General features: G+C 39.6%; 1 protein-coding gene across 5 annotated transcripts in view; it reads right to left on the bottom strand.

The window, feature by feature from the left end:
• hmcn1 (hemicentin 1) overlaps nt 1–20,178 on the bottom strand; it is a 166,708-nt gene that overhangs the window by 40,445 nt on the left and 106,085 nt on the right. For all 5 annotated transcript variants that reach the window (XR_009063824.1, XM_057840740.1, XM_057840739.1 and 2 more), the window contains 20 exons: nt 19,815–19,928; nt 19,658–19,744; nt 18,004–18,195; nt 17,750–17,923; nt 15,349–15,462; nt 15,114–15,259; nt 14,894–15,044; nt 14,453–14,650; nt 11,597–11,710; nt 11,316–11,503; nt 8,400–8,496; nt 8,158–8,319; nt 7,954–8,067; nt 7,656–7,858; nt 6,373–6,454; nt 6,161–6,292; nt 5,865–6,014; nt 5,595–5,754; nt 5,380–5,504; nt 457–640 (listed from right to left, as the gene is read on the bottom strand). Coding sequence is in view for 4 of the 5 variants with exons in the window: in XM_057840740.1 (XP_057696723.1) it covers nt 457–640; nt 5,380–5,504; nt 5,595–5,754; nt 5,865–6,014; nt 6,161–6,292; nt 6,373–6,454; nt 7,656–7,858; nt 7,954–8,067; nt 8,158–8,319; nt 8,400–8,496; nt 11,316–11,503; nt 11,597–11,710; nt 14,453–14,650; nt 14,894–15,044; nt 15,114–15,259; nt 15,349–15,462; nt 17,750–17,923; nt 18,004–18,195; nt 19,658–19,744; nt 19,815–19,928 (2,887 nt within the window). In the remaining variant the exon portion in view is untranslated. The remainder of the gene's footprint in view (nt 1–456; nt 641–5,379; nt 5,505–5,594; nt 5,755–5,864; nt 6,015–6,160; nt 6,293–6,372; nt 6,455–7,655; nt 7,859–7,953; nt 8,068–8,157; nt 8,320–8,399; nt 8,497–11,315; nt 11,504–11,596; nt 11,711–14,452; nt 14,651–14,893; nt 15,045–15,113; nt 15,260–15,348; nt 15,463–17,749; nt 17,924–18,003; nt 18,196–19,657; nt 19,745–19,814; nt 19,929–20,178) is intronic.

The following is a 20,178-nucleotide window of genomic DNA, read 5'->3' on the forward strand; positions in this document are numbered from 1 at the left end:
TAACATAACAATATCAAAAACAACAAGTCGTTTCATGCGCAAGATTTTAGCTTTAGTATTTTTTGAGCACCGGACACATGAAAATGCAGGGATAGGAAGAACATAACTTCCATAACACCAGCGGCAACATGGCTACATAAACACCCAGTCTTTGTGGTGGCACGGGCTTGGTTCAACATCTGCCTTCAACAACATGTTGTCCTCCCATGTCGTGATGATGGCAGATGTATCCGGTATTTCCAAGTTGTCTTTTTTGAGGGATTTTAATGAGTAATGTTACTACAGCTCCACTGTCGTTTTGGTTGGAGAAAGTGTAAAACGGAAGTCGCGAGTAGAAATGCGCAAGAACCTCGGAAACTTCTCTATAGTTTAACTGAGACTACGACTTTGGATAGGGTCGATAAACATCTCCCTGAATTGACTTTTTGGAACTTGGGATGTATGCAAAAGACCTACCTGAGCACCTGACCTGCGGAGAGAAGACGTAAGTGTGAAGACACTGGAAGGGGGAGGCCATTTCTGAGCCAGTTAAGCTGTGGTGGAGGAGATCCTTTTGCAACACACTCTATGTTGACTGAGCTGTCTTGGACTGTGGTCAACTCTTTAGCTTTCAGAGTGTTGCCTTCGATCACAGGAGGCACTGAGGGAGTAGGTGGGCCATAATGTGATTAGCAGGAAAGCAAAGAAGTTTGGAGATACAGTGATCCCTCGTTTTTCGCGGTTAATGGGGACCAGAACCCGCCGCGATAAGTGAAAAACCGCAAAGTAGCGCACCCCCAAACCCCATTGGGTGTTCAATGTACTTATTAAGATTCAGCATTGCCAACACACGTTGTCAGCAAATGTTATTATACTGTCACCAGACCATGTTTTTATAGAAAATTTAAATTTTGGGATATTATGACAATGCTTGAAGTGATTGTCTGAATTGTTCCAAAGTTTCACTCCACATACAGACACACAAAAGCGTTTGCGAGTAGTTCGAAATCTGGGTAACATAAAATCTCCAGAGCCTCACAGACTATGCATACTCTCATGAACCTTAAAAAGGTTTTGGACATTATATGGCAGTAATTTATGATATTTTTTAAATAAAAATTATAGCTTTATGATAGTTGACAAGATCTTTCATTTTTAACAGTTTTGAGTGAGCAAATAAATGATGGGTGTGATCAAGAAATCCGATTTTATGTATAATCTATACCGCTGGTCTCTCTCTCGCTCTCTCTTTCTCTCTCTCTCTCTATATATATATTATATACATATATATATGTATATATATATATATATATATATATATATATATATATATATATTAGGGCTGTCAAAATTATCGCGTTAACGCACGGTAATTAATTTTTTAAATTAATCACGTTAAAATATTTGACGCAATTAACGCACATGTCCCGGTCAGACAGTATTCTGCCTTTTGTTATGTTTTACAGCAAGTTTTTTTGTGCTGTCTAACAGCGAACTCTTGTGGTCGCTTTGCGACATGGTTTATTGCTTTCTTGCCAGTTCAATATGGCTGCACGACGTCTCGGGCTGACGCCTACGTTGTAATGATGTGCTTATATGATCCTTGGACAAGATTTGTCCGTAAGTATGGTTGTTGTAAAGAATGTACATATTATGTTAGTAAGCGAAATGTTATATTTTTTGTATGAGACGCTTTTTGTTTATGTTTAGTGAACCTGTATAGCGTGCTAAGCTAACGTTGTTGCTAATGCAATGCTTGTGTACTTTTTTTTTTAGTTTTACTACAGTCTAAAGAGGACAATGTTTTGAGGCCATTTTATTAATAAATCAGATGAAAAAGGAAGAAGTCTGATTATTAAGGCGTCGTTCACTAGCTGTCTAGCTTTGGAAAAAGTAGACGCTTCGGAGTGAGGACAGCATAGACAGATTTAAATGACAGTAGAGTGAAATGCCCACTACAGTCCTTATGTACCGTATGTTGAATGTATATAGCCATCTTGTGTCTTATCTTTCCATTCCAACAATTTATTTTACAGAATATATATATAATTTACAGAAAAATATGGCATCTTTTATAGATGGCTTGAATTGCGATTCATTGCGATTAATTACGATTAATTAATTTTTAAGCTGTAATTAACTCGATTAAAAATTTTAATCGTTTGACAGCCCTAATATATATATATATATACACAGTTGTGGTCAAAAGTTTACATACACTTGTGAAGAACATAATGTCATGGCTCTCTTGAGTTTCCAGGTATTTCTACAACTCTGATTTTTCTCCGATAGAGTGATTGGAACAGATACTTCTTTGTCACAAAAAACATTCATGAAGTTTGGTTCTTTTATGACTTTATTATGGGTTAACAGAAAAAGTGATCAAATCTGCTGGGTCAAAAATATACATACATGGATCTGAAAAAGCGAATCATTGACTTGAACAAGTCAGGAAAGTCACTTGGAGCCATTTCAAAGCAGCTGCAGGTCCCAAGAGCAACAGTGCAAACAATTGTTTGTAAGTATAAAGTGCATGGCACTGTTTTGTCACTGCCACAATCAGGAAGAAAACGCAACTTATCACCTGCTGCTGAGAGAAAATTGGTCAGGAGGGTGAAGATTCAACCGAGAATCACCAAAAAGCAGATCTGCCAAGAATTAGAAGCTGCTGGAACACAGGTGTCAGTGTCCACAGTCAAGCGTGTTTTGCAGCTCTATGGACTGAGAGGCTGCCGTGCAAGAAGGAAGCCCTTGCTCCAAAAGCGGCACCTTAAGGCTTGACTAAAGTTTGCTGCTGATCACATGGACAAAGATAAGACCTTCTGGAGGAAAGTTCTGCGGTCAGACGAAACAAAAATCGAGCTGTTTGGCCACAATGCCCAGCAATATGTTTGGAGGAGAAAATATGAGGCCTTTAACCCCAAGTACACCATGCCTACCGTCAAGCACGGTGGTGGTAGTATTATGCTGTGGGGCTGTTTTGATGCAAATGGGATAATGAAGAAGGAGGATTACCTTCAAATTCTTAGAGATAACCTAACGTCATCAGCCCGAAGATTGGGTCTTGGGCGCAGTTGGGTGTTGCAACAGGACAATGACCCCAAACACACATCAAAAGTGGTAATGGAATGGCTAAATCAGGCTAGAATTAAGGTTTTCCAATGGCTTTCACAAAGTCCTGACTTAAACCCCATTGAGAACTTGTGGACAATGCTGAAGAAACAAGTCCATGTCAGAAAGCCATCAAATTTAACTGAACTGCACCAATTCTGTCAAGAGGAGTGGTCAAAGATTCAACCAGAAGCTTGCCAGAAGCTTGTGAATGGCTACCAAAAGCGCCTAATTAAAGTGAAAATGGCCAAGGGACATGTTACCAAATATTAGCGCTGCTGTATGTATATTTTTGACCCAGCAGATTTGATCACTTTTTTCTGTTCACCCATAGTAAAGTCATAAAAGAACCAAACTTCATGAATGTTTTTGTGACAAAGAAGTATCTGTTCCAATCACTCTATCGGAGAAAAATCAGAGTTGTAGAAATAACTGGAAACTCAAGAGAGCCATGACATTATGTTCTTCACAAGTGTATGTAAACTTTTGACCACAACTGTACAGTATATATATATATATATATATATATATATATATATATTAATAAATGGTTTTTAAGCACTTCAAATGTAATACTTATGATAAGTTTTAAACATGTTACTGTCCCACCGAATTATTTTTAAACAAGAATAAAGTAGTAGAAAAATGCTTGGCTTTAGTAAATGCTTCATTGAGTGAGTCCTCTCAAATCCTCTCAAGATGCTCACTTACACACGATGAGTTGCCACAGCAACTGTTTAACAAGTTAAAACGATGATTGACACGGCGCTTTGAAGCTTTGGCTCACAAGCATCTGTGGCAAGATCAAACCCAAACATATGTCTACATTGTTAACTTTAATAAGCAACTCCAGTGCAATGCCTGACGAACAAAAGAGCATGGAGAGGGAAGGAGGGAGGGTGCGAGAGTGAGACTAAGCGATCGGCTCGGGACAGCTCATCTGTACTTTATTTATGTTTTAATTGGGAAAAAAAATCTGCGATGGATCGCATGTCCATTGCAGATTTTTTTTCAATTAAAAAAAAAAAAAAAGCAAGATTTTATAGATATCACGTACAGCCTCTCACTCTCCCACCAGAAGTTTTTCTTTCTCACCAGGCAGCTGCAGCTTGTTAAAGTTAACGATGAGTGACAAGGGAGCTGCTGTGAACTTGCCACAGAAGCTTGAGAGTACTACCTTTCAAAGGCGCTGACTAGTTGAACTTGCTAAACATTGGCTGTAGTGTGCTATGGCGACTCAATGGCTACGTTCATACTACAGGTCTTAATGCACAAATCCGATTTTTTGTCATATCTGTTTTTTTGGCGTGCCCGTTCAGACTGCCTTTGTCCATTGAGACCATTCAAGTATTACGCATGCGCACTAATTCGCAGTCCGACACGCGCTGAGCAAGACGACCCGCATGCGCAGAAGCATCAAAACAAATGACCACACATGCTGGCTGTCATCCATCATTCCAGGGATATCATATTTTGCTTTTTAAAAAGAGGACACAAATAACAGACATAAACAATCCCAGTTTAGGTTTATATTCAAAGTATATGGATCGATAGCATGCACGCACTGTCCGTGCATGTCACACACACATACGCGCAGTTTGCCCCGACTCTCGGCCGTGTAACAATGTTGAAATATTGCTGATATGGAGCAGACAGAAAACCGATCATTCTCAGGCTTATCCTCAACCCATTTTTATTTTTTTTTATGACTGTTGTCAAGTCCGGCCCTTCCTAAAAAGCCGTGTTCAAGGCAAGCTAGGCGCTAATAACGCACAGCTGCACCGCTACCGTGGCGTCTCTCTTGCTTTTTGATGACGTAATTGCTGCATGAATTCCGATTTAAGAGACTGGACAGTACAGACTGCCGCGACAGTCTGGAAAAATGTGGCCCAGATCGGATTTAAACCACATACGAAAGTGACCCAGATTGGATTTGAAATGGTCCAGTTCTATGCGACTTGTCACGTTCAGACCGTCAAGTTAATGCCTCACTCGAGTCGGAAAAACACGAAAAAATCGGATTCGTGCATTAAGACCTGTAGTATGAACGTAGCCATTGTGTTGTGTGCTGTTCTAAGCAGCACGAGTTGATTTGAGAGGACCCACTCAATGAAGCATTTAATAAAGGATTATACTTTGGGGAAAAAAAGGGAAAAACATGTCTTATGTATCTCTTTCCAATGCTAAATCTGAATAAATGCATATATATATATAAGCTACATTAACAGCAAAAATGAGGGATTACTGTAATTCTATATGGCAAACATTACACTTTTGTGTTTGACCCACCATATATGTTCAAATTGAATATCCTGTCTTCTTCCCCTGCTCTGTTGGAGGCTACACAAGTGTACTTGCCACTGTCAGTGGTGTTGGCAGCGGTCACAGTGAGAATGCTGCCATCTGGACTAATTCTAAACATGGCCATGACATCATCATAATAGCATAGCAGCAATATCCATCCGGTATGTGTATATTTTCAGTGCTATATGTAAATGATGTACCTGAGGTCCTTATTCCCTGCATTGTTGATGACTTCTCCATCTTTTAACCATTGAATGGACGGTGTCGGCAATCCATTGACCTGACACTCCAGTTGTATGCTTTCATTTAGTAGTACTCCTATTTCACTGGGCAGCTCTGATCCAGAGATACTAGGGGGAACTTAGAAGGGTACGGTTGGTTTTAGTGTCAAGCTTTCGGACGCATTCAGGTAATGCAACACGTTTGTTTGAGAACATGTTATAAGACTTCCAGATCAAAGCTTCAAATACCTTGTATGGTGAGGTGGTAGTTTTTCTGCGCCTTGCCTAACAGGTTAGAGGCCAAACAAGTGTAAGTGCCACTGTCTGACATCTGTGATCGTGCAATCTGAAGCTTGCTGCCACCAGAGAAGATGTGCATTTCCAAAGAACCTGAGCTCTCTAAACAAATCACATTGACATAACTTATTCAATCAATGAAAAATTCCAACACAATTTAATATTAAAAGTTTTCAAACCACTGAGACAACTTGACATGAAGACCCCCAAAGACAAAACACTGCATGTCTTTATGTGGACAGGTTTACCTATTGGCTGTCCATTCTTTAGCCACCTTAGGCTGGGAGGAGGGATCCCTGTGGCATCACAGGCAAAGGTAACTGGGTTACTGATGGTTTCCACAATCTTTTCATCAGCCGGACCTTCGAAACCAGGATGAACTAAAAGGGAGGTCCAAATGAACAGTCTTTACTTCAAAATTAAAATGCATATAAATAAATGGTTAGCTAAGACTGAATACCATAAATATTTAAATGGAAGTTTTTTTCCACCTGACCAGCAACATTAGTGGCTTTGCACACATACTGTCCGGTATCAGACACCTGGAAATGAAATTATATTTATCAGATTGCTCTAAAATGTAAGATTCCGTTTTTAATCATCCATTTATATATGGCGGAAAACACAGACAAGACTGAAAAAGCAGTTTCAGCTCTTGCACTCCTCTTTACAATTAACTGCTGTATTTTAAGCCAAAAAAGCTTTTGCGTTTGATAGAACGATATGTCTATATGCTGCCATAGCAGATTAATGGCGTATTAAGCCCCCGAACAATTTTTAATTTGTCCGTTATACCCTGAAAACCCCCGTCGCACAACAGCTTTTGTTTCAAGGTAGTAGGTAATTAATTATATTTATTATTCAAAATGTCTGTTGTTTTTAGCTTAGAATCATTCATTAATGTCTCATATTTCATTGTCTCATTATTTTGTTAAAAAAAAAAAAAAAAAACGACTTTAAAAAATGATTCACTCACATATTTTAAAACTTTTAAACAAATTATGTCACAATGAAAAAAATGGCGTCTGTAAAAAAGTCACGGATATCTACTTCATAACTATTGCTTAATTATATATATTTTTTGTTACTGTAGCATTTTCTCTGATATGTTAGATGATAAATAATTGATCCAAACAAAATAAAATGGAAAAAAACATTTAAAAAGTTAAATATATGAAAAAGAAAATTTCGACCACTCCTTGATGTCTGCGATTTCTGCATCGCGACCCTTGTTATATTATCATGTTTCACCCATGTAATCCCCCAAAAATCCAGCTGTGGCCATTCACAGCTGTTTGTTGACACTCAGTGATACATGTTACATGGAGTTTTTGGATCGAAACAAGGTAAGTACGCGATAATATCTCGTTAAAGTCATGGCGTCTGTAATTCTGCTCTCGCGTGTTCTCACCTCCAGATAGGGTTTTGCTGTTTAGAAAACATTTTTTAAAATGCCCTCCTGTTCAAAATTTTTCTTTCCCCAGAAAATTGAGATTTTAAACTTTCCAATGATGCATCACACATGCATATCGGACAATTTTGAAAGTTGGCCATATTGGGGGTTTCAGAGCGGAACTTCAAGTCACCTGTGTTTTCCGCCATATTTATTTTATGTAAACATACTAAAGACAATAAAAAAAGATGGTTTCCCAACATACAGGCTGCAAAAACAAACAAGAATAAACAACTTGACAAATACATCGAAATGGGTCAAAACTACATTTGAACAAAAATGAGTCTTACCTCTGATGTTCTGATTTCTAGTGTCTGTCCCCCAGCCGGTGTGCGCAAGTTGCCAGACTCTGTCACCATCCTTCCATTCTTGTACCAGGTGATGGTAGGAGGAGGTACTGCATTGGATTCACACTCCAGGGTCACTGATTCACCAGCAAGCACATTCACAACCACCGGAGAATCCCCATTGTTGCCCCGGATACTGGGGGGAACTGAAAAGCCAGGAAGGATGGTACTTTTTTTTACCCTCTTGAATGATGCTTTCTTTTTTTGCATGCAGTGTACAGCACATACAGGGACGACTGACCAAAAACTGTAAGGTATATGTTCTTTGAAGTCTCCCCGGCTGCATTCATGGCTACACAAATGTACTTTCCGCCATCTGATACTTTGGCTTTTAGGATTTGTAAAGTACGACCACCTGCAACAAATATTAAGATGTGTAATATTAAGAATCTGCATAATTAATTGTTACAGTTTAGTACTTTTCTCTGACATCCATTTAATGTACCTGGCATGATGAGTGCATTGGTGTTGGCCTGAATTGGACCCCTGTCATTTAACCAACTCAAGGTGGGAGGTGGAAAACCAGTGGCTTCACATGACATGGAAACAAAGTTGTTGACTACCACAGTCACATTCTCATGGCTTAGGCCTAAAATAGTAGGAGGAACTGAAAGAAGAAAGTTACACGGAGAATTGGGTCAAAAAACGAATCAAACTAATGGAAGAAATTTACAGTTTCTATCTTACCGTGCACATTAAGATTAAAAGATTTTTCAACACTTCCTGCAACATTGTCAGCCACACACACATAACGTCCTGTGTCAGCCACTTGAGCCGTCAACACCTGACAGTACACAAACACAAAGACAGGTATTAAATATAAGCGTTAAGTCGACTGAACTAGAAATAAGTGGTTACCTGTCATAGGCAGTTACAAGACATTTTTACATTCCACCCATCAAATTACATAAAATACTAAGCACGCAGTTTATATAAGGAAATTTATTTGTGCTGGGGCCAAATTAATTTAAAAAATAAGCTAAAAAAAATAAGAAAACAGAATGCTGAAGAATACTGATCAAAACAAGAATTGGATGTGCTATTACAGGCTGAAGGCAGCTATCTACTGGCAATCCTGTAACCTACAGGCAATACAGGCACCAATGAGTCATTGTGCTGTGCGCGCATGCCCTTTACTGGCAATTTCCTAACCTACAGAAGGCTGCCCTCTACCGGCTAACTCCTAGCTATAATTCCACAATTACCGTAAATAATTAGCCCTGATACAAAAAAATATAAAAATCAAGCTCTGAGGATCGATGCCTATACATCTCTAGAATATACCTGCCAGATTTTATTGTGATCTGAATAATGGAGGGATAGCTCAAAATGATGGTGTACACCAAGGGCGTAGGTGTGCATAGGGACGGTAGGGACATAACACTACCAACTTTTCAGGATGATCACATTGTCCCCACCAACTTTTAAGCAACCTTATTTGCATTATATAATGACTTCAGTTATATAGGTAATTTAGATTGTCTTCCCATAAATTGTGAGGATGGGATTGACCCTACCATTATTAAGTGAATTATTTTCACTATGTTTAGACCGAATGTGCCAGTCCATTCCCCCCTCAAACACACGTTCGATTGGCTGAAAACCTGACCCCCCCACACACACACTCACAGCCCTGACAGAAATACAACATGTCAACAACATGCCGCCTCCTCTGTCCCCTTTGAAAGAGGAGGGATATTAGAAGTTTTTTTTTCCTTCCAGCCAGCAGCGGTAGCAGCCACTGTAAGTAATGTAAAAAGACGTCAATGTTGAGGAGATGGGGAACACACCACTAATTTTGCTACTGAAAGTCTGACCTGCATCAGAGTTAGCATAACATTAAACTGTGTGAATTTGCTAAGCTGCAAAATTCGAGTAGTGTTAACTACTGTTAACGTTAATTAAACTGTGAGAAATGTAGTGAACCAAGGTTTTTACCTCTTCTTCTCTTCTCATTTTTATTTTATATACGTGGTCTTAAAGCAGCCCAAATGAGCTCTCATTTTTTGTCGAGTTTGGCTGTGCTTGTGTCCAAAAGCAGTTGTGTTTTACCTTTTTTTCCAGTTATATTTAGTTAGTATAAGTCAATACAGATTAATTTCGCATTGATCATTTACCCTATCATAATAATTAGGTTCATATTCCTGAGAAATGTAGCCCTGACCCCCGTTCACCCAATCTGTTTGGTCCCCGTCCCAAGCAAAAAGTGTACATGCGGGTTGTGCTGTTATATCATCCCTACCAATGTTGAGACCAAACCTATGCCCTTGGTGTACACACCACCAACAAGAACTCTAACAACAACTATGGCTACTTTTCAGGCCTTCAGCCTGTAAAAAACATGTGTGGAGTACAACCTATGTTGGAAAAGAACGTCACGGTGTCCTTTACAGTGGCAATAAAAACATTTCAATCCTTTGAATACGTGCAACTTATGAGTAAATTTCCTTGTCATGAGACTAATACAGTGGTACCGCTACATACGAAGTTAATTCGTTCCAGGACCTTGTTTGTAAGTCGAAATGGTCATATGTCGAGCGGGATTTTCCCATACGAATACATTATAATTCCATTAATTCGTTCCGCAGTCTAAAAACCTACACTAAATCCTTAATAAATGCTGCTGGTACTATTGTAAATAGCAATTACACAGAGCAAAACAAATAAATTATGAATAAAAATGAGAAAAATAATATAATAATAGTAATAATAATAACACCTGTAATAATGTAACGAATCGGGTTCTAACGTGGCCGATGTGTTTCGCGTGGTGTACCTGAACGTGGCTGACTTGAGAGAGGACTTTTTACTTTTGTTGTGTTGTGTTTGCATATTGTGTTGTACAAGTTCTGAAATAAATGATTAAAACCCTGACAAAGATGCTGATTGTTTTAGCGATGTTATCACAATAATAACTGTCACCATGACTTATAAAGACTGGCAGACGGAGGTCGAAGGAAGGCCGTCGAGATAGTAGACATTCTACGGTCGTATTGTGGAGCTAGTTCATGGACGCCCACACCACGCTCATATTTTTCTGTCATTTCCATCTTCATTTCAATTGTAAGCCTCGCCTTTTTCCTTTTTTCACCACCTGCACTAACATTTTTGGAACCCATGTTGATTAATCTCCCAAGAAAATCCACCGTTCGTCCGTCATGCGGGAAAACAAAGAAACTGCAGCGCTGTCATAAATCGTCGTATTTCAAGCATGTCGTCGGATGTAGAAACAAATGGCGATTCAAATTTCTCGTCGGATGTCGAGAAGATGGTGTGTCAAAGCGATCGAATATCGAGGTACCACTGTATTTAGAATCCTTTTTACGAATTCAGAATCCTCATATAAATACTATATTTGGACTGGTTTTGAGACCATTTGTGAACAAACTGCTTAAAACATATAAAGTCATTCTTCCTTAGGCCAAGATACATCTTCCTTCCAAAGTTTGATGACTGTGTAAGTCATAGTGTCCAAATAAAGACAGACATACAGACTATTGTGAATTATTGTCCAATAATATGATATATATAAGACCCTAGTGAGGAAAAGCGGCATGGACAATGAATGAATGAATGAATATATAATATATACAAACATGCTACCTGAAGTGTTCTGCCATTGGCCAGAATCATATGACTTCCATCAGGGCTTACTGCCTCACTGTCCTTAAACCAGGTGATCTTGGGTGCAGGATTTCCATCCACCCGGCACTCCAGCAAAGTTGTTTTATTGGCCAAAACTGTCACCTCATCGGGTAAGTCATTTTGTTTTCCACGTATTGTGGGGGGAACTGATATGAGACATATATATCAACTGAGGTTGAAAAATACATTAAAAAAAAAAAAATGCTGAATTCAGTCCAAATTTAATATCCGGTACTCACATAATACCCTAACATCATACTGAATAGAGTCTTCTCCTGCTTCGTTGACAGCCACGCATGTGTATCTGCCCGAGTCGTCCGCTTGAGTCCTGGGGATTTGTAACACTCTTCCACCTGACAGTAAAGTACTTAAAGTGAGGAAATTACGTATTTAAACACCCTGCGATTTTCTAAGTTCTCATACTTAGAAATGATGGACCGGTTTGAAATTTTCATGGTAGGTAATTGTCCACTGTGAGAGACATCTAAAGAAAAACAAATCCAGAAATCATTGCGTATGATTTTTTTCAACAATTTATCAATATTATACTGCTGCAAATAAGTATTTGAACACCTGAGAAAAAAATGTTAATGTTTTGTACAGTAGCCTTTGATTACAATTACAGAGGTCAAACGTTTCCTGTAACTTTTCACCAGGTTTGCACAGACTACAGCAGGGATTTTGCACAACTGCTCCATAGAGATCTTCTCTAGATCAATCAGGTTTCTTGGCTGTCACTGAGAAACACGAAGTTTGAGCTTCCTCCGAAGATTTTCTATTGGGTTTGGGTCTGGAGATTGGCTAGGTCCCTCCAGAACCATGACACGCTTACTACAAAGCCACTCCTTGGTAATTCTGGCTCTCTGCTCCAGGCCATTGTCATGTTGGAAGACCCAGTCATGACCCATTTTCAATGCTCTCACTGAAGGTAGAAGGTTTTCCCCAACATCTCACAATACATGGCCATGGTCATCCTCTCTTTAATACATTGCAGTCGTCCAGTCCCATGAGCAGGAAAACCCCCCAAGACTGACACTACCACCCCCATTTCACAGTTGGGATGCTGTTCTTGGGATGTTAATCATCATTCTTCTTCCTCCAAACACTATGAGTAGAATGAAGACCAAAAAGTTTAATCTCATATGACCACATGACTTTCTCCTATGACTCCTCTATATCATCCAAATGGTCATTGGCAGGGCCAAAGACATGTGCAGGTTTAAGCAGGGGAACATTCCGTTCCATGCATGATTTTAAACCATGATGTCTTAGTGTATTACGAACAGTAACCTTGGAAATGGTGGTCCCAGCTCCTTTCGGGTCATTGACCAGCTCCTCTTGTGTAGTTCTTGACTGATTCCTCCCTATCCTTAGGATCATTGAGACCCAACGAGGTAGATTTTGCATGGATTCCCAGTCCGAGGGAGATTGACAGTCATGTGTAGCTTCTTTCATTTTCTAATCATTTTTTCAATGGTGGATCTTATATCACCAAGCTACTTGGCAATTGGCCGTAACTCTTTCCAGCCTTGTAGGGGTCTACAATTCTGTCTCTGGTGTCTTTGGACAGCTCTTTTGGGTGTATGGTGTGGACAGGTGTTTATATGCAGCTAACGGTCTCAAACAGGTAAAAATAATCAGACTCAAAAAGTCTACCTCTATAGACCCCATTCACATGACGTCACAACTCCGCCCCCCTGATTTGAGCCGCCATATTGTTCGTCAGCTCATCGTGTTTATATATTACCACTACGTACATTCCTCCTATTACTGCGTGTTTTTCTGCTTGTCTAAGGAATCACCGCCTAGTTAACAAACCCAAAAACCTTCCTGTTAACATTGATTAATCAAAATGGTGAAGGCATGTGTGGCGGTTGGTTGCAGTAACAGAGAAGATAAGGGTCATTTTAGTAGTTACTGTGTGCCCATTGTTAAAAGGGCAAATCTCTAAAGCAGCACGGCTTGTTTATCTCGGTCCATGATGCGTTTGTGTCGACAGCCGTCAGACAGCGGCGAAAACATTAATAGTCGTGATGCCAACACGATCGCAGACATCATCATGTATTATTTTACTCTGCTTGAACTAATAAATGTCATACCTGTGTGATTGTCATTGGGATATGGTCGTGAAAACCTGTAGACTGATACATTTCTGTTCAAAGATGGTTATGTGGCCCAGCCCACGACCACGATTTGTTGCTAAAATACAGTACTAATATTTTGCGTAATTTATTTATTTAAAACTGATTTTACAGTCGTAAATCCAAAACTGTAATGCGTCCATGAAAACATTTGATGTTTTCACTTCAATAAAGCGTTATAAATAGGCGTGCCCGTTGTCGAACCGCCGATCCAGTTTCATTTTACAATCGTGACAATGGTGACGCTCAGCTGCCCAAATGACGGTTTATATTCGGGCCGGTGCCGATTTTGGGTACCTGACGCGTCATCGTAACATCAACTGGAGTATGACTGGAGGTTTTTGCACGGGATGGGACCGGACAGGAAGAAACATCGATTTGAGCATCAAATATGGATCTGGCGACTGGATCGAACAAAGCTTTTCCAAATGACGGTTTTTATTCGACTCATCCAATGAGTTTACAGCGTCTGAAAGCACCGGGGCTTCCATAATTTGCAAGTGAATCCACCTTTAGAAACTATGATCATTGACAATACGGACACACAATGACGGACAATATGGCGGCACAATACGGCGATCACGTGATTGTGTGACGTTGGTGATTGGGGTCTATTCCACTTATTTCTTGGACTTTTTAAAGGCGACTAACAGGTCTTTGAGACTCACAATTCTAGCTGATTGACAGGTGTTCAAATAACTATTTGCAGCAGTATAATATTAATAAATTGTTCAAAAAAATCATTCACTTTGATTTCTGGATTTTTTTTCTTTAGATTGTCTTTAACAGTGGACAAGCACCTGCCATAAAAATTTCTAACCCACTCATTATTTCTACATGGTTGAACTTGAAAAATCGCATGGTTTTTAAATACTCATTTTCCTCACTGTATATGTCGGCATGCCTTCACTCATTCTCTCTTTCTACTCTTTCTTTCAGTTGCTTCTGTCTCACCTGGCATGATCAAAATGTTGTCATTGGAGGTCAGGGGTTGGCCATCTTTGTACCACGTGAGTGTGGGAGGAGGTACAGCATTGGTCTCACAATATAAAGAGATCGGATTATTGAGTATCACATCACGAGCATCCACTCCGAAGCCTGACGGAGACAGTGCATCGCCAATTCCAGTGGGTCTGTTGAAACTAGGAGGAACTGCCGGGAAAAACAACAAAAAACAAAGAAAGATACTGTATTTCCATTTTGAGAGTTTATTAAAAGGGGAAAAAATAATTATGGACCAGTTTGTTATGTTGCAGTGCGGTAATCTCATGAGATATGACTGAACATATAATTTGGAATTACGCTCAAGAGTTTTAAATAACATATTTCACATCAACGATATAAAACCCCATGAAATTCAGTATTAGTCTGTTATCATCAGTCAACCCAGTTCACCTTGTATATTTACATCAAAGTCCTTCTCGTCCTCTCCAGCTACATTAGTGGCTATGCAAGTGTAACGGCCAGTGTCGGACACCTGAGCATGTCTGATCTGAACAATTCGACCATTAGCTGTGATGGACACGTGCTCGTCTGCCCGCAGAATCTATGAGGAAGAAAAGAGTTTAATTTACAGACATAAGGTGAATCCAAAAGTTGAAAGGTGATAGTGTACCTTTCCATCCATATACCACTGCAATGCTGGGGAAGGAAAGGCCTGAGCTGCACATTCCAGGGTAAGTGTGCTGTTGACCCTGATCTTGACTTCTTTTGGAGAAAGCCCTTCACCTGGGATATCATTTTTATCGATCTGTGGGGGAACTGGGGTTAACAAAGAGAAAAGGGACAGCCAATTATTAGAATGAGGAGGTGCAAGGTTTACTGAATAAGTTGCAAGGACGTGAACTCACCATATACTTTGACGTCAAAGTTCTTGAGTGTCTCTCCGGCTTCGTTAGTGGCAACACATGTGTAACGACCAGCATCCTCTTCTTTTGCATTAAGAATCTGCAGGGTTCGGCCACCTGAGAAAGGGTAAACAAAGAACTTCAGGATGTGAAGTAATTTATTCACATTGTGTTTCAACAGTATGTTACTAACATCAAACTGATACATATTCCTGTAGCAAAGTAAATTATGTGGTCCGTTATAAAATTATATTATAGGTATTAGGGATGGGAATTGATACGATTTTTACGATTCCCATTCCATTATCGATATTGCCCAACGATTCTAGTCTTTATCGATTCGCTTATCGATTCTAATTTGGGGAAGGAGAAGAACAAATATTTTGATAGGCATCAAGTTTGTTTAATCAGAAGTCACAACCTTACAAACTCACATAGAGGTCAAAAGAGGCCCAAAGCCTCAAGGTTAACTGTGGCATTTTGTAACTGTGGCAAATACACAAGAATGTGTAGCATTTTACTGAAACATTTTTCTAAAAGAAATGAAAATTCCTCCTTTTTAAAGGAACATATGAGCTGATAGCACTTAAAAATATTTTTTTAAAAAGATACAGTGCCTTGCAAAAGTATTCGGCCCGCTTGAACCTTGCAACCTTTCGCCACATTTCAGGCTTCAAACATTAAGATATAAAATTTTAATTTTTTGTCAAGAATCAACAACAAGTGGGACACAATCGTGAAGTGGAACAAAATTTATTGGATAATTTAAACTTTTTTAACAAATAAAAAACTGAAAAGTGGGGCGTGCAATATTATTCGGCCCCCTTGCGTTAATACTTTGTAGCGCCACCTTTTGCTCCAATTACAGCTGCCAGTCGCTTGGGGTATGTTTCTATCAGTTTTGCACATCGAGAGACTGACATTCTTGCCCATTCTTCCTTGCAAAACAGCTCGAGCTCAGTGAGGTTGGATGGAGAGTGTTTGTGAACAGCAGTCTTCAGCTCTTTCCACAGATTCTCGATTGGATTCAGGTCTGGACTTTGACTTGGCCATTCTAACACCTGGATACGTTTATTTTTGAACCATTCCATTGTAGATTTGGCTTTATGTTTTGGATCATTGTCCTGTTGGAAGATAAATCTCCTTCCCAGTCTCAGGTCTTTTGCAGATATCAACAGGTTTTCTTCCAGAATGTTCCTGTATTTGGCTGCATCCATCTTCCCATCAATTTTAACCATCTTCCCTGTCCCTGCTGAAGAAAAGCAGGCCCAAACCATGATGCTGCCACCACCATGTTTGACAGTGGGGATGGTGTGTTCAGGGTGATGAGCTGTGTTGCTTTTACGCCAAACATATCGTTTTGCATTGTAGCCAAAAAGTTCAATTTTGGTTTCATCTGACCAGAGCACCTTCTTCTTCTTTGTAGATCTCTGCAGTTCATCCAGAGTGATCATGGGCCTCTTGGCTGCATCTGTGATCAGTTTTCTCCTTGTTTGAGAAGAAAGTTTGGAAGGAGGGCCGGGTCTTGGTAGATTTGCAGTGGTCTGATGCTCCTTCCATTTCAATATGATGGCTTGCACAGTGCTCCTTGAGATGTTTAAAGCTTGGGAAATCTTTTTGTATCCAAATCCGGCTTTAAACTTCTCCACAACAGTATCTCGGACCTGCCTGGTGTGTTCCTTGGTTTTCATAATGCTCTCTGCACTTTAAACAGAACCCTGAGACTATCACAGAGCAGGTGCATTTATACGGAGACTTGATTACACACAGGTAGATTCTATTTATCATCATCAGTCATTTAGGACAACATTGGATCATTCAGAGATCCTCACTGAACTTCTGGAGTGAGTTTGCTGCACTGAAAGTAAAGGGGCCGAATAATATTGCACGCCCCACTTTTCAGTTTTTTATTTGTTAAAAAAGTTTGAATTATCCAATAAATGTTGTTCCACTTCACGATTGTGTCCCACTTGTTGTTGATTCTTGACAAAAAAATTACATTTCATATCTTTATGTTTGAAGCCTGAAATGTGGCGAAAGGTTGCAAGATTCAAGGGGGCCGAATACTTTTGCAAGGCACTGTAAATACTGTCAAATACAATACAACAGTGTGTAGTGCAAATATGCAAAATTAACAATTCTTTTGCAAAAAAATAAGCATGGCCTGTTTTTCCAGGAAGGATTCGCGATCTTTATGGACTTATGGTGTCTCCATCAGTGGAGAACACAGAGGTTACGTAACCTAATTCGTGCTGGTTGGAATTGATAAGAGAATTGTTAGATAAACTGCCAAACTATTCCATGGAATTGAAACACACGGTTCCAGTTCTCTATAGGAACCGGTTCTTGATTCCCATCCCTAATAGGTATGATAAAATTAATGTTAGACTTAAATATAAAAAACCTGGAAGAACTCTGGCATTGTGGCTGGATTCGAACGTTTTTCCATCTTTGAGCCAGGTAACCAGTGCAGGAGGGTACGACTGAACTTCACACACTAGTGAGGTGGGGCTACTTAGCGTTACTGTCACCTCTTCTGCTGAACCGTCCGGTCCTGACCCAGCAATGGTGGGAGTGACTGACATGAATAGAAGACAGTCAAATTATAGGACGTGAGAACATTTTTACTCAGGAATGGAAAGATCCTCAATTATGTACCCAGGACATTGAGGTTGAAATGGCGGCTGCGATCTCCTGCATTGTTCGATGCAAGGCAGCTGTATCTGCCAGTATCAGCTACTTGCACACTAGAAATTTGGAGATAACGGCCATGGTACAAGATTTGGTGGTGCCTGTCAGGCATGATATCTTTCCCATCCTTTAGCCAGGAAATTTCTGGAACTGGGTTTCCTAACAAACAAAAGTGACATGAAAAAAGTAACATCAATTTAAAACGGATGGTGTCAAAATGTACAAAATGTTTCAAGACTGATGTAACAGAAGATAAAGTTCAAATCCAAACCATAGAGTTTTCCACTTAAATATTGGTAAAGTGCCTACTTTAAAGCAGTGCTTTGCAATTATTTTCTGTTATGACTCCCCATCCAACCCCTAAGAACAACAAAAACAACAGTGAGTTGCGCTTACTGGATGGTTCTATTTCCAGTATTAACTGATTGAAGAATAAAAACATCATATACTGTATTTTAGAACATTTGGTATTTATTTGGATCAAATAATGTTGTTCTGTTAAGAAAACACAAAGGTAAGCTGACCATCAACCAAGGCAAATCTCTGAAACTATATGATTGGCCTTCTGCACAATAAAAAAAGAACACTGTCCTACAATATTTCGTAAAGTAACAACATTAAATCTCGAAAATAATTCAAGTACAAAAACCAATACGAAGCTGGGAGAAGGAGAAAGGGGAGAATGAGACTACACGGTTGGCTCGGAACAGCTCATCTGTATTTTTTTTTTTTAAATTGAAAAAAATCCGCGATGGACTGAGGGTGAAAAGTAGCGAGGGATTGCTGTAATTGCAATGAGTGAAAAGTAGTGCCAGCTAGAGAACGCTACCTTTGAAATTCCCTGAGCTGTCGCCATTATCGCTATCTTGTTGTGTTTGCCAGAGCGTGCAGTGAAGCAGGGCATGATCCTACAGCCTAGCCAATCATCATCACGTTTGCAATGGTGTCACAACCCCCTTCACTCCTCCCCACTCCCACTCTGCTCTCTCCAGGTAGGAGTTAGCTAATGTGTGGCAAAATCAACTGTCGACAATTCACACTTCATTCAACCAAATTGTAGTAACGAGCCCCTTCACATTCTCAGTAACGGTAACGGCGTTGCAAAGATGAAAACATTTATTAATTGTTTTACTCACTACTGAAAAAAAACCCAACACCGTTAGAAATGCAGTTATACTCTAATGCTGTTATTAACAGCACTGCTTAACACTAACGGGCATGCGCACTCTGTGTTCTTACACATATAGAAAGCCGCTGGTACTAAAAAGGCAGTGCACGTAACATCACCATTCTTTTCATCCCTGTGCAAAATGTTGCCTTTTGAGGATTTGTTTGTAATCTTCATATTGTTTGCTTAGTGCAAAATAGCCCTGCATCATAGCGATAATGAGAGCGCCACTGCCACCTACTGTAGTGGATGTGCAAGTACACTTAATTATAGTAGGGCCCAGAAAAAAGCATGTTCCCTAAGTTCACACGCAAACCCCTGGCATTGCATTGGCCTACTATTTGAGAAGGACTGATTTAAAGGGAGCAATTTTGTAGTTTGAATTTAAAATTCCTGATGTCGGACAACAGTCTTTGGAATTTTTTGACAAACATCCTTTATAATGTATTTTACCTGAGGCCTCACAGGTCAGAGTAATGTTGTGTTTCTCCTTGACTTTTGTGTCTGTCACGCTTCCTTCCTCTTCAATGCTTGGTGGAACTGTTGTGATGAGGTAAAAACCTGATAATCGGTACTCACCATCGTAATATGGGATAAAATGTTCATTTACCAAGAACGTCGAGGTGAAAATTTTTCTTTTCCTCTCCGGCACTGTTCGAGGCGATGCAGGTGTACCTCCCAGCATCCTCAACCGCTGCATGCAACAGACGCAGATTCCGTCCGCCTAAATGAAAAGAACATTAAAATGAATGATAATTTTGTGTCATTCATATTTTTAAAATCTTTATGGATAGTACACTGCATCTTCAAATTATATGAAATTATACGAGATGGATGACAGTTGTCGTCTGATGACAGTAACACAAGAACAAGCTAAAAATTCGCCATAGTTTCCATCATAAATTCACAATGTGTGATATTTTCTTATTGTATGTGTAGTGTGAACAAATATAGCAGTGTTTGGTCGTGTCACT

Source organism: Corythoichthys intestinalis, chromosome 7, assembly GCF_030265065.1.
Source record: "Corythoichthys intestinalis isolate RoL2023-P3 chromosome 7, ASM3026506v1, whole genome shotgun sequence".
NCBI classification, from domain to species: Eukaryota; Metazoa; Chordata; class Actinopteri; order Syngnathiformes; family Syngnathidae; genus Corythoichthys; species Corythoichthys intestinalis.